The sequence below is a fragment of the Rhinoraja longicauda genome, chromosome 2 (genome assembly GCF_053455715.1).
Source record: "Rhinoraja longicauda isolate Sanriku21f chromosome 2, sRhiLon1.1, whole genome shotgun sequence".
Lineage (NCBI taxonomy): Eukaryota > Metazoa > Chordata > Chondrichthyes > Rajiformes > Arhynchobatidae > Rhinoraja > Rhinoraja longicauda.
Genome location: NC_135954.1, coordinates 116,216,709 through 116,231,697, shown reverse-complemented (window position 1 = coordinate 116,231,697; position 14,989 = coordinate 116,216,709). Strand labels below are relative to the sequence as shown.

The 14,989-nt window shown below is 45.9% G+C and overlaps 1 protein-coding gene across 1 annotated transcript in view; it reads right to left on the bottom strand.

The window, feature by feature from the left end:
- Positions 1-14,989, bottom strand: part of LOC144607535 (uncharacterized) — a 43,383-nt gene that overhangs the window by 13,676 nt on the left and 14,718 nt on the right. Inside the window, exon 8 of the mRNA XM_078424432.1 lies at positions 6,813-6,964. Coding sequence (XP_078280558.1) covers positions 6,813-6,964 — 152 coding nt within the window. The remainder of the gene's footprint in view (positions 1-6,812; positions 6,965-14,989) is intronic.

Sequence of the window (14,989 nt, the reverse complement as noted above, 5' to 3'; positions counted from 1 at the left end):
TGAAGGCAGATAAATCCCCAAGGCCTGATTGTCTGCACCCCAGAGTACTCAAGGAGTTGGGCCTAGAAATTGTGGATGCATTGGTGATCATTTTCTAATGTTCTCTCGACCCTGGATCAGTTCCTGTGGACTGGAGGGTAGTCAATGTAACCCCACTTTTTAAGAAAGGAGGGAGAGAGAAAATGGGGAATTATAGACCAGTTAGCCTTACATCAGTAGTGGGGAAAGTGCTTGAGTTGATTATTAAAGATGTAAAATCAGCGCATTTGGAAAGCAGTGACAGGTTCGGTCGAAGTCAGCAAAGATTTATGAAGGGGAAATCATGCTTGACTAATCTTCTACAATTATTTGAGGATGTAACAAGTTGAATGGATAAAGGAGAGCTAGTGGATGTGGTGTATCTGAACTTTCAAAAAGCCTTTGACAAGGTCCCACACAAGAGAATAGTATGCAAAATTAGAGCACATGGTACTGGGGGTAGGGTATAGACATGGTAGAGAACTTGTTGGCAGACAGGAAGCAAAGAGTAGGAATTAACGCGTCTTTTTCAGAAAGGCAGGATGCGGCAAGGCTCGGTGCTGGGACCCCAGTTATTTACAATATACATTAACGATTTAGATGAGGGAATTAAATGTGACATCTCCAAGTTTGCGGATGACATAAAACTGGGTGGCAGTTTTGAGCTGCGATGAGGATGCTATGAGGCTGCCTGATGACTTGGATACGTTGGGTGAGTGGACAGATGCATTACAGATGCAGTATAATGTGGATAAATGTGAGATTATCCACTTTGGTGGCAAGAGCAGGAAGGCAGATTATTATCTGAATGGTTGACAGATAATGCTGGAGTAACTCAGCGGGTCAGGCAGCATTTCTGGAGAGAGGGAATGGGTAACGTTTTGGGTCGGGAGGTGCAATGAGACCTGGGTGTGCTTATACATCAGTCGCTGAAAGTAAGCATGGAGGTACAGCAGCAAGTGAAGAAAGCCAATGGCATGTTGGCCTTCATTGCGAGAGGATTTGAGTTTAGGAACAAGGAGGTCCTACTGCAGTTGTACAGGGGACAGCACAGGGGACAGCACCTGGAGTATTGTGTGCAATTTTGTTCTCCTAATTTGAAGATGGACATTATTGCCATTGAGACAGTGTAGCGTAGGTTCATCAGGTTAATTCCAGGGATGGCAGGACTGACACATGATGAATGAATGGATCGACTGGGCTTGTATTCACTGCAATTTACAAGGATAAGCGGGGCTCTTATGGAAGCATATAAACTTCTTAAAGGATTGGCAGGCTAGATGCAGGATAAAATGTTCCCGATGTTGATGAGTCCAGAATCAGGGGAAACAGTTTAAGAAAAAGTGTTAGGCCATTTAGGACTGAGATGAGGAAAAACTTGTTCACCCAGAGAGTTGTGAATCTGTGGAATTCTCTGCCACAGAAGGCAGTGGAGGCCATTTCATTGGATGTTTTCAAGAGAGTGGCCAGATTTAGCTCTTAGGGCTAAAGGTCATGCCCGACTTCTACCAACACATCACGTGTGTCACCAGGGGGGATAGAACTTTGGACCACTGCTAAAGCGGTGGTCTGACCATTCAGAGGCCATGCTGCAAGATGCAATGAGCGATGTCGATTGGAATATGTTCCAAGCAAGTTCCAGAGACGTCAGTGAGTTTGCGGAAGCGGTTACGGACTTCATTGCAACAATAGCCGATAACATCGTCCCCACGGTAAGGGTCAGTATCTTTCCTAACCAAAAACCCTGGGTGGACAGGTCTATTCGCGCTGCATACAACTCTGGCCTGGCATCCGGCAACATGGACGACTACAAGGTAGAGTCCTACCGACTGCGAAGGGCGGTGAAGGATGCAAAAAGGAGGTACAGTAACAGGATGGAGATGTAGATGGAGCAGCAGGACACCAGGCGCCTTTGGCAGGGGCTACGGACAATAACTAACTACCGGTGCAGCCCCCCCTCAACCGGAAGTGGGTTCGAGATGGGTAACACCCGTAGCTCGCCGTCTAAAAACAACACGGACAGGGCGCTGGCTAGCGAGGCTGGAGGGGGATCCACCGCCGGGGATGTGCACACATTCTCGGTGTCCGAGCATGACGTGAGGTGGGCTCTGACACGTGTGAACATGAGGAAAGCTGGAGGCCCAGATGGTATATCTGGGTGAGTACTAAAGTCTTGTGCTACTCAGCTTGCTCCAGTGCTCACCACAATATTCAACCTCTCCTTGGCCAAGTCCGTAGTCCCTGCATGCTTCAAAAGATCCATCATTGTACCGGTGCCAAAGAATAACTGCGGAGACTTTAAACTAGTACGGTTGGGGGGAGGGACTCAAACACAGATAGCTAATAGGCAGTGTGTGAGGCAGGAGGCAGAAAAGGGAAACACTCAGACCCAATATGTAGGAGAGAAAGAAGGGAAAAGAAATAAACTGAGAATAAGAAATGATGGGTCCCTTAAATGTGTATATTTTAAGAAATGTAAGAAAGGTGGATGAGCTTAGAGCCTGGATTGACATCTGGAAGTATGATGTTGTGGCGATCAGTGAAACATGGTTGCAGGAGGGTTGCGATTGGCAATTAAATATTCCAGGATTTCATTGTTTCAGATGTGATAGAATCGGAGGGGCAAGAGGTGGGGGTGTTGCATTGCTTGTCAGGGAGGATATCACAGCAGTGCTTTGGCAGGACAGACTAGAAGGCTCGATTAAGGAGGCTGTTTGGGTGGAACTCAGAAATGAGAAAGGTTTAGCAACACTTATAGGGGTGTATTATAGACCGCCAAATAGGGAACGAGAATTGGAAGAGCAAATATGTAAGGAGATAGCAGATATTAGTAGTAAGCACAGAGTGGTGATTGTGGGTGATTTCAATTTTCCGTATATAGACTGGGAATCACATTCTGTTAAAGGGCTGGATGGTTTGGAGTTTGTAAAATGTGTGCAGGATAGTTTTTTGCAGCAATACGTAGAGGTGCCTACTAGAGAAGGGGCAGTGTTGGACCTCCTGTTAGGAAATGAGATGGGTCAGGTGACGGAGGTATGTGTTGAGGAGCACTTTGGGTCTAGTGATCATAATGCCATTAGTTTCAATATCATTATGGAGAAGGTCATATCTGGACCAAGGGTTGAGATTTTGGATTGGAGAAAGGCTAATTTTGAGGAGATGAGAAAGGATTTAAAAGGAGTGAAATGGAAATTGTTGTTTTATGAAAAGGATATAATAGAGAAATGGAGGATATTTAAAGGTGAAATTTTGAGAGTACAGAGTCTTTATGTCCCTGTTCGGTGGAAAGGAAAGAATAATAATTTGAAAGCCGTGGTTTTCCAGGGAAATTGGACACGGTTCGGAAAAAGAGGGAGATATACAATAAATATAAGCGGCAGGGAGTAAATGAGGTTCTTGAGGAATATAAAGAATGTAAAAGGAATCTTAAAAAGAAAATTAGAAAAGCGAAAAAAAGATATGAGGCTGCTTTGGCAAGTAATGTAAAAGTAAACCCCAAGGGGTTCTACAGATATGTCAATAGCAAAAGGATAGTGAGGGATAAAATTGGTCCATTAGAGAGTCAGAGTGGACAGCTATGTGCTGAGCCGGAAGAAATGAGGGAGATATTAAACAATTTATTTTCTTCGGTATTTACCGAGGAGAAGGATATTGAATTATGTGAGGTAAGCGAAACAAGTAGAGTAGTGATGGAAATTAGGAGGATTAAAGAAGAGGAGGTACGGACACTTTTGAAAAATATAAAAGTGGATAAGTCTCCAGGTCCTGATAGGATATTCCCTAGGACATTGAGGGAAGTTAGTGCAGAAATAGCAGGGGCTATGACGGAAATATTTCAAACGTCATTAGAAACGGGGATGGTGCCGGAAGATTGGCGCATTGCGCATGTTGTGCCTTTGTTTAAAAAAGGTTCTAAAAGTAAACCTAGCAATTATAGACCTATTAGTTTGACGTCTGTGGTGGGAAAATTAATGGAAAAGATACTTAGGGACAATATATATAATTATTTGGATAATCAAGGCCTGATTAGAAACAGTCAACATGGATTTGTGCCTGGAAGGTCATGTTTGACTAATCTTCTTGAATTTTCTGAAGAGGTTACCAGGGAAATTAATAAGGGCAAGGCTGTGGATGTTGTCTATATGGACTTTAGTAAGGCATTTGACAAGGTTCCACATGGAAGGTTGATTAAGAAGGTTAAATCGTTGGGTATTAATAGTGAGGTTGCAAGATGGATTCAACAATGGCTGAATGGGAGATACCAGAGGGTAACGGTTGACAATTGTATGTCAGGTTGGAGGCCAGTGTCAAGTGGAGTGCCCCAAGGATCTGTGTTGGGTCCACTGTTGTTTGTCATTTACATTAATGATCTGGATGATGGTGTGGCAAATTGGATTAGTAAATATGCAGATGATACTAAGATAGGTGGAGTAGTTGATAGTGAGGTAGATTTTCAAAGTCTACAGAGAGACTTGGGCCTTTTGGAAGGGTGGGCTGAAAGATGGCAGATGGAGTTTAATGCTGATAAGTGTGAGGTGCTGCATTTTGGTAGGACAAATCAAAATAGGACGTACAGGGTAAATGGTAGGGAATTGAGGAATGCAGTGGAACAGAGGGATCTGGGAATAACTGTGCATTGTTCCCTGAAGGTGGAATCTCATGTGGATAGGGTGGTGAAGAAGGCGTTTGGTATGCTTGCCTTTATAAATCAGAGCATCGAGTATAGAAGTTGGGATGTAATGTTAAAATTGTACAGGGCATTGGTGAGGCCGAATCTGGAGTATGGTGTGCAGTTCTGGTCGCCATATTATAGGAAGGATGTCGACAAAATGGAGAGGGTACAGAGGAAATTTACTAGAATGTTGCCTGGGTTTCAGCACTTAGGCTACAGAGAGAGGTTGAACAGGTTGGGTCTTTATTCTTTGGAGCGTAGAAGGTTGAGGGGGGACTTGATAGAGGTTTTTAAAATTTTGAGAGGGACGGACAGAGTTGACGTGGGTAGGCTTTTCCCTTTGAGAGTGGGGAAGATTCCAACAAGGGGACATAGCTTCAGAATTGAGGGACAAAGGTTTAGGGGTAACATGAGGGGGAACTTCTTTACTCAGAGGGTTGTGGCTGTATGGAATGGGCTTCCGGTGGAAGTGGTGGAGGCTGGCTCGATTTTATTATTTAAGAGTAAATTGGATAGGTATATGGATAAGAGGGGATTAGAGGGTTATGGTCTGAGTGCAGGTAGATGAGACTAGGTCAGGGAGAATGGTCGGCGTGGACTGGTAGGGCCGGACAGGCCTGTTTCCATGCTGTAGTTGTTATATATGTTGTTATAATGCCTCTCCAGCGTGTTTAAATGCCTACCGACCGGTGGCCCTCACCTCGGTTGTCATGAAATGCTTCGAGAGACTAATCAAGAACCACATCTGTGCCCTCCTTTCTCGCAACATGGGCCCACCACAGTTCGCATACCGTACGAACAGGTCCACGGATGATGCGGTCTCCCAGGTTCTGCACACCGCTCTCTCTCATCTGGACAGCCAGAGGGGGGGCTATGTGAGGATGCTGTTCATTGACTTTAGTTCAGCTTTCAATACCATAGTCCTCACCAGACTGGCTGAGAAGCTGATGGAACTGGGGCTTAGCACCCCTCTGTGTGCCTGGGTCCTGGACTTTCTCACCACCAGGCCCCAAGTGATCAGGATGGGGGAACACACATCTAGCCCACTCACCCTGAACATAGGATCCCCCCAGGTTTGCGTCCTTAGCCCCCTACTGTACTCCCTGTACACACATGACTGTGGGGCCAGGTTCAGCTCAAACTCCATCATCAAGTTTGCTGATGACACTGTGGTGGTGGGCCGGATCTCAGACAACAATGAGAAGGCCTACCGGGAGGAGGTGGCTGATCTGGCACTCTGGTGTCAGGACAATGGCCTCCTCTTGAATGTCAAAAAAACTAAGGAGCTGATTGTGGACTTTAGAAGGGTTGAACATCCAAGGACGTACACGCCACTGGAGATAAATGGGTCTATTGTGGATAGGGTGAGCAGTTTTAAATACCCGGAAGTCCACATCAAAGAGGATCTGACATGGACAACGCACATTGCCGCACTGGTGGGTAAGGCAAAGCAGCACCTTTACCACCTTAGACAGCTGAGGAAATTCAGAGTGTCTCTGAGGATCTTTCAATGCTTCTACTCTGGGGCTGTAGAGAGCATCCTGTCCGGCAACATCACAGTCTGGTTTGGGAACAGCTCTGCCCAGGACAGGAAGGCCCTGCAGAGAGTAGTGCATTCGGCAGAACGCACCATGGGAACTATACTCGCCCCCCCTGCAGGACCTATACATCAGGAGGTGCAGATCGAGAGCAAGCAAGATTATGGGGGACCCCTACCACCCCAGTAACGGACTGTTCCAGCCGCTACGGTCAGGCAAACGCCTCTGCTGTCATGCTGTGAAAACAGAGAGAATAAGACGGAGTTTCTTCCCACAGGCCATCAGGACTGTTAACTATTATAACTCCAGGGACTACATTTTGTCTTCTCTGTATTAACTTTATTTATATGCTGTAACTGTAATTCTTTTTTTGCACAATCCGCAGGCATTGCCACTTTCATTTCACTGCACATCGTGTATGTGTATGTGGCAAATAAACTTGACTTGACTTGAATCAAGGGATATCGGGAAAAAGCAGGGTTTTTTAAATGATTAGCCATGATCATATTGAATTGCGGTGCTGGGTCAAAGAGCCGAGTTGCCTACTCCTGCACCAGTATTTCTATGTTTGAATGTTTCTATACCTTTCGATGACAGGAGCTTTGTACCAAAAACTTCCACCTCACAGATGTTTAAGAATCTCCTCAAGCCGGGAAGTCCGACAGTCACATACCGACCAACGAGGCCATCACAGTGGTAAGTGACAGCTTCTTCAGCCGTGTAGATGGTGGCACAGCTGAAAGAGATGAGATCGCATTGTGAACAGTGTCCGTGACTTCAGCAAAGCATTCGACAAGATTGTCAACAGACATGGGAGGCTGTTCTGGAAGGTTAGATCGCATGGGATCCAAGGAGAGATAGCTGAATGGATAGAAAATTGGCTTCATGGCAGGAAGCAGAGGGTGATTGTGGAAGGTTGCTTCCCGGACTGGAGGCCCGTGCCTCAGGGTTCATTGCTGGGCCGTTACTGTTTGTCATCTTTGTCAATGATTTGGATGAGAAAATACATGGCAAGATTAGCAAGTTTGCAGATGATACAAAAGTGGATGGGTTTGCAGATAGTGAAGATGATTGTGAAAAATTACAACAGGATCTTGATCGGTTAGCCAGCAGGGCGGAGGAAAGGTTGATTGAATTTAATACAGAGATAAGTGATGTGTTTCAATTTTGGAAGTCAAACATGAGCAGGATCTACACACTGAAGGTAGGGCTCTGGGAAGTGTTGTGGAGCAGAGGGATGTAGGAGTGCAGATCCATATGTCCTTGAAGGTGGAGTCACAGGTAGATAGGGTGGCCAAAATGGCGTTTGGCACATTGGCCCTCATCAGTCAGAATATTGATTATAGAAGTTGGGAGGTCATGTTTCAGTTGTATAAGGTGCTGATGAGGCCACATTTGGAGTATTGCGTTCATTTATCGGTAAGATGTTGTCATGCTGGAAAAGGTACAGAGAAGATTTACAAGGGTTGCCAGGGCTAGGTTGTCTGAGCTATCGGCAGAGGTTGAGTATGATGGGATTCTATTCCTTGGATCGCAGGAGGATGAGGGGTGAACTTATTGAGGTGTACAAAATCATAAGAGGAATATATCAGATAGATGCAGAGTCTCTTGCCCAATGTAGGTGAACTGAGGACCAGAGGACATAGGTTTAAGGTGAAGGGGAAAAGATTTCCTAAGAATCTGAGGATTGCTTTTTCACACAAAGTGGGGTGGGTGTATGAAACAAGCTGTCAGAGGAGGTAGTTGAGGTAGGAGCTATACCAATATTTAAGAAACTGTTAGACAAGTACAGTCTGAAGAAGGGTCTCGACCTGAAACATCACCCATTCCTTCTCCCCGGAGATGCTGCCTGTCCCGCACAGTTACTCCAGCACTTTGTGCCTACCTTCGATTTAAACCAGCATCTGCAGTTCTTTCCTACCAAGCACATGGATAGGGCAGGTGTGGAGGGATATGGACAAAACGCGGACAGGTGGGACTAGTACGTCCAAAGACGTACAGGTATGTAGGTTAATTGGCTGGGTAAAATGTTAAAAAAATTGTCCCTAGTGGGTGTAGGATAGTGTTAATGTACGGGGATCACTGGGCGGCACGGACTTGGAGGGCCGAAAAGGCCTGTTTCCGGAAGATGCAATAAGGCTGCAGGGTGACTTGGACAGGTTGTGTGAGTGGGCGGATACATGGCAGATGCAGTTTAATGTAGGTAAGTGTGAGGTTATTCACTTTGGAAGTAAGAATAGAAAGGCAGATTATTATCTGAATGGTGTCAAGTTAGGAGGAGGGGGAGTTCAACGAGATCTGGGTGTCCTAGTGCATCAGTCAATGAAAGGAAGCATGCAGGTTCAGCAGGCAGTGAAGAAAGCCAATGGAATGTTGGCCTTCGTAACAAGAGGAGTTGAGTATAGGAGCAAAGAGGTCCTTCTACAGTTGTACCGGGCCCTGGTGAGACCGCACCTGGAGTACTGTGTGCAGTTTTGGTCTCCAAATTTGAGGAAGGATATTCTTGCTATGGAGGGCGTGCAGCGTAGGTTCACTAGGTTAATTCCCGGAATGGCGGGACTGTCGTATGTTGAAAGGCTGGAGCGATTGGGCTTGTATACACTGGAATTTAGAAGGATGAGGGGGGATCTTATTGAAACATATAAGATAATTAGGGGATTGGACACATTAGAGGCAGATAACATGTTCCCAATGTTGGGGGAGTCCAGAACAAGGGGCCACAGTTTGAGAATAAGGGGTAGGCCATTTAGAACGGAGATGAGGAAGAACTTTTTCAGTCAGAGGGTGGTGAAGGTGTGGAATTCTCTGCCTCAGAAGGTAGTGGAGGCCAGTTCGTTGGATGCTTTCAAGAGAGAGCTGGATAGAGCTCTTAAGGATAGCGGAGTGAGGGGGTATGGGGAGAAGGCAGGAACGGGGTACTGATTGAGAGTGATCAGCCATGATCGCATTGAATGGCGGTGCTGGCTCGAAGGGCTGAATGGCCTACTCCTGCACCTATTGTCTATTGTCTATTGTCTATTGTCTATTGTATATATATGATATGATGATGATAGTGTAGCTGGCACATGTTGGCCGATGTGGTCAAGTTGGGGCGAAGGGCCTGTTTCCAAAGTGTATCACTCTGTGACTCTAAGCATCTACGATCTCATTTTGAAAAGCATCCGTGTCTCGAGGATATCACTGTGAATAGCATCTGCGACCCTACAATCGAATTGAACAGTCCGTGATCGTGACTGCACAATATTCGGAACCGTGGGCGCTGGTCAGGCTGCTGCCCACTGAGATTCTGGAATATGGAATAGTAAAGGAGAGGAACAGGCCCTTTGTGCCGAACTTGACGCCAAGTTCAACTAATCTCCCCTGCCTGCACGTGGAAGGTGATCCATATCCCTCCATTAACTGCACATTAATGTGCCTTGCCAAACGCAGCTTAAACACTATTAATTTTGCCTCCACCACCCTTTCCAGCAACGTGTTTGAGGCATTCACCACCCTCTGTGAACTCAATGACCTGACCTTTGAAAGCAAACATATAATGTACCTTCTTTTTTTTAACCTATTTACTTGTGTTGACACTATTAGGGAATTATGGACTTGGACCACGAGAGCCTCTGTACATTAATGATTCTAATGGTTTTAGCGTTAATTGTCACCCCTTACATTTGTCCTCCCAAAGTGCAACATCTCAAACTTATTCGGAGGAAACTCAATCTGCCATTTCTCTGCCCACATCTGTAGCTGATGTATATCCTGTTGTATCCTTTGACTGCTTTCCTCAGAATTCGCCAACCCTGCAATCTTGGTGTCATCTGCAAGTTTACAAACCAAACCATCTAGGTTCACATCGAAATCATTAATTCATATCATAAACAGCAGATATCCCAGCACTGATCTCTGTGTAACTCCATTGGTCACATCCATTGTGAATCGATAGAGGCAGTCACTGTTAATCCAATGCATTTTACAACCTATCATAGAAACAAAGAAAATAGGTGCAGGAGGCCACTTGGCCCTTCGAGTCAGCGCCACCATTCATTGTGAGCACGGTTGATCATCCACAATCAGTAACCCGTGCCTGCCTTCTCCCCATATCCCTTGATTCCACTAGCCCCTAGACGTCTATCTAACTCTTTAAAATCCACCCAGTGAATTGGCCTCTACTGCCTTCTGTGGCAGAGAATTCCACAAATTCGCAATTCTCTGGGTGAAAAAGGTTTTTTCTCATCTCAGTCCCTCTCAGACTGGCTGCCTTCAGAGGCTGTGGTGGCGCTGCGAGAGCGGTGCCAACTCGCCTTCGGAGGCTCCGGAGGCTTCGGCCGCGTGGATATCGGAAGCTCGTAGGCCCCTGGGTGGGGGCCGACATCGGGAGCTCCGGCAGTGGCAGCGTCTTCGCCCGTCACGAACCGCAGGGCTTGGGTCGGCTCACTGCGGACCTTTCACCGTCCGGCGCGGCCTGGAACCGACCGCGGGGTTTTCTCCACCCGGCGGGGGCTTCAATGTCGGGAGTCCCGACCACCTCGACCGCCCCGACGTGGCAACTTCAACAGCCTGACCACGGGAGAAGACGGCAGGGGAAGAGAAAAGACATTGTGGCCTTCCATCACAGTGAGGAGGTGACTGGAGGAGACTCACTGTGATGGATGTTTGTTTTGTTTTTGTTTGGTGTTGGTTTGTGATTGTGTGTGTTATTGCTTATTTTTATTGCTCTTATTGTTGGACTGTGGGTAATGGAATTTCGTCCAAAAGACTTGTTTTTTTTGGATGACAATAAAGGCTATTCTGATTCTGATTCTGTAATCGTCTCCTATTTAATCTTAGACTGTGGCCCCTGGTTCTGGACTCACCCAACATTTTAGAACATTTTTCCTGCATCTAGTCTGTCCAGTATTTTTATAATTGATCCTTCTAAATTCCGGTGAAAACAGGCCCAGTCTTTCCAATCTTCAATACTACCTCAATAGCAAGGATGTCCTTCCTCAAATTCGGAGACCAAAATGGCACACAATACACCAGATTTGGTCTCACCAAGGCCCTGTGCAACTGCCGAAGGATCTCTTTACTCCTATCTTCAAATCCTCTCGTTATGAAGGCCAACATGCCATTAGCTTTCTTCAAGCCTGCTGCACCTATATGTTTACTTTCAGTGACTGATGTACAAGGACGCCCAGGACTCGTTGCCGTTTTCCTGACCTGACACCATTGAGATAATAATCTGCCTCCTTGATCTTGCCGCCAAATTGAATAACCTCACATTTAACTATATTATACTGCATCTGCCATGCATCTACCCACTCACTCAACCTGTCCAAGTCACCCTGTAACCTCCTGACATCCTCTTCGCAGTTCACAATGCCCAGCTTTGCGTCATCTGCAAATTTGCTAGTGTTATTTTTAATTCCATCATCTAAATCATTAATATATATTGCAACTAGCACCAAACCTTGCGGCATTCCACTCGCCACTGCCTGTCATTCTGATGGGGACCAGTTTATTCCTACTCTTTGTTTCCTGTCTGCCAACCAATTCTCTATCCATTCCGTTGTGAGGGGTACGGACAGGTGTTTCTGTGGCAACAAGCGGAATTCAAGGATGGTGTGTTGCCTCCCTGGTGCAGGATTCAGGATGACACGGACGGAGTGCAGAGCATCCTCAAGGGTGAAGATGGGCAGCCGGAAGTGGTAGTGTATGTCGGCACAAACGACGTCGGAAAGAGGATGAAAGATATTCTGCAGCGTGTCTTTGGGGAGCTCGGAAGAAGGCTAAAAAGCAGGAACTCCAGGTGGATATCTCCGGGTTGCTTCCAGTTCCTCGTGCTGCTGAAGGCAGGAACAGGGAGATATGGGGTCTGAATGTGTGGCTGAGGAGCTGGTGCAGCGAGCAGGGATTTAGATTCTTAGACCACTGGGATCTGTTTTGGGGTGATGGTGAATTGTACAAAAGGGACGAGTTGCACCTCATCAGGCGAGGGACCAGCATTCTGCCAGACAGGATGGCCACTGCAACACGGGTGGATTTAAACTAAATAGTGGGTGGGAGCTGTGTTGGTGAAGGATGGAATTCAGTCCCTTGCGAGGGGTGACATACGGACTGACGATGTAGAGTCACTGCAGATAGAGATGAGGAATCGTAAAGGTAAGAAGACCTTAATGGGATTTATCTACAGACACCCAAACAGTAGCCTGGACAAAGGATGCAAGTTGCAGCAGGAGATAAAATTGGCATGTAACAAAGGTAATGCCACTGTGGTTATCGGGGATTTCAATCTGCAGGTAGTCTGGGAAAATCAGCTTGGTTTTGGACCCCAGGAAAGGGAGTTTGTAGAGTGCCTCCGAGATGGATCCTGAGAGCAGCTAGTACTAGTGCCTACCAGAGAGGAGACAATTGTTCCCAATCAAATGTTCCCAAAGTTGGGGGAGTAAAGAACAAGGGGCCATAGTCTTAGAATAAAGGGGAGGCCATTTAAAACTGAGGTGAGAATGAACTTTTTCACCCAGAGAGTTGTGATTTGTGGAATTCTCTGCCACAGAGGGCAGTGGAGGCTAAATCACTGGTTGAATTTTATGAGAGAGTTAGATAGAGCTCTGGGGGCTAGTCGAATCAAGGGATATGGGGAGAAGTTGGGCACAGGTTACTAATTGTGGATGATTAGCCATGATCAAAATGAATGGCGGTGCTGGCTCGAAGGGCCGAATGGCCTTCTCCTGTACCTATTTTCTATGTTTCTATGTTTCTATGTTCCAATGAACCAAATTTAATAAGGGAACTGAAGGTAAAGGAACCGCTTGGAGGTAGTGACCATAATATGATTAGTTTTAATCAGCAATTTGAGAGGGGGAAGGTTAAATCGGAAGTGTCAGTGTTGTAGTTGAACAAAAGGGACTATGAAGGCATGAGAGAGGAGCTGGCCAAGGAAAGGGATCCTAACAGGATTGACGGTGGAACAGTAATGACAGGTATTTGTGGGCATAATTCAGAAGATGCAGGATCATTTAAGAGAGATTCCAAGGAGAATATGAGGCAACCGTGGCTGACAAGGGAAGTTAGGGATGGAATACAACGAAAAGAAAAGATACATAACATAACAAATAGTAGCGGGAAACCAGCGGATTGGGCAACTTTTAAAGGACAAGGGAAGGTAGCAAAAAGGCCAATACGGACTGAAAAGATGAGGTACGAAGCGAAGCTGGCCAAGAATATAAAGAAGGACAGTAAAAGCTTCTTTAGATATGTTAAGAGAAAAAGAGTAGCAAAGTGGAAAAGATTACTAAAGGCAAATGTGGGTCGCTTGAAGGCAGAAACGGCTGAAATTGTTATGGGTAACAAGGAAATGGCGAAAGAGTTGAACAGGTACTTCGGGTCTGTTTTCACTAAGGAAGCCACAAACAATCTCCCAGACGTACTAGAGGACAGATGATCTAGGGAGACAGAGGAACAGATAAAAATTTGCATTAGGCGAGAAATAGTATTGGGTGGACTGCTAAATCCCCAAGGCCTGATGGTCTGCATCCCAGGGTACACAATCAGGTGGCTCGAGAAATCGTGGGCGCATTGGTGATCATTTTCCAATGTTCATTAGATTCAGGATCAATTCCTGTAGATTGGAGGGTAGCTAATGTTATCCAACTTTCAAAGAAAGGAGCTAGAGAGAAAATGAGGAATTACAGTCCAGTTAGCCTGACATCGGTGGTGGGAAAGATGCTGGAGTCGATTATTAAAGAGGTAATAATGGTGCATTTGGATAGCAGTAAAAGGATAAGTCCAAGTCAGCATGGATTTATGAAGGGGAAATCCTACTTGACTAATCTTCTGGAATTTTTTGAGGATGTGACAAGTAAAATGGATGAAGGGGAGCCAGTGGATGTAGTGTATCTAGACTTTCAGAAAGCCTTTGATAAGATCCCATACGGGAGATTGGTGAGAAAAATTAGAGCACATGGTATTGGGGGTAGGGTATTGACATGGATAGAGAATTGGTTGGCAGGCAGGAAGCAAAAGGTCGGAATAAACGGGTCCTTTTCAGAATGGCAGGCAGTGGCGAGTGGAGTGCCGCAAGGCTCGGTGATGGGGCTGCAATTTTATACAATATATATTAATGATTTGGGTGATGGAATTATAAGTAACACGAGCAAGTTTGCAGATGACACAAAGCTGGGTGGCAGTGTGAACTGCGAAGAGGATGTTAGGAGGTTGCGGAGTGCCTTGGACAGGTTGAGTGAGTGGGCAGATGCATAGCAGATGCAATATAATGTCGATAAATGTGAGATTATCCACTTTGGCGGAAAAAAAAGAGCCAGATTATTATCTCAATGGTGTCAGATTAGGTAAAGGGGAAGTGCAACGAGACCTTGGTGTCATTGTACACCAGTCACTGAAGGCAAGCGTGCAGGCACTGCAGGCAGAGAATGAAGCTAATGGCATGTTGGCCTTCATAACGAGAGGATTTGAGTATAGGAGCAAGGAGGTCCTTCTGCAGTTGTATAGGGCCCTGGTGAGACCACATCTGGAGTTTTGTGTGCAGTTTTGGTCTCCTAATTTGAGGAAGGACGTCCTTGCTATTGAGGCAGTGCAGCGTAGATTCACAAGGACTGGCCAAGCTAGATGCAGGAAATTTTTTCCCAATGTTTAAGAATAAGAGGTCGGCCATTTAGAACTGAGATGAGGAAAAACGTTTTCAGTCAGAGAGTTGTGAATCTGTGGAATTCTCTGATTCAGAAGGCAGTGGAGGCCAATTCTCTGAATGCATTCAAGAGAGAGCTAGATA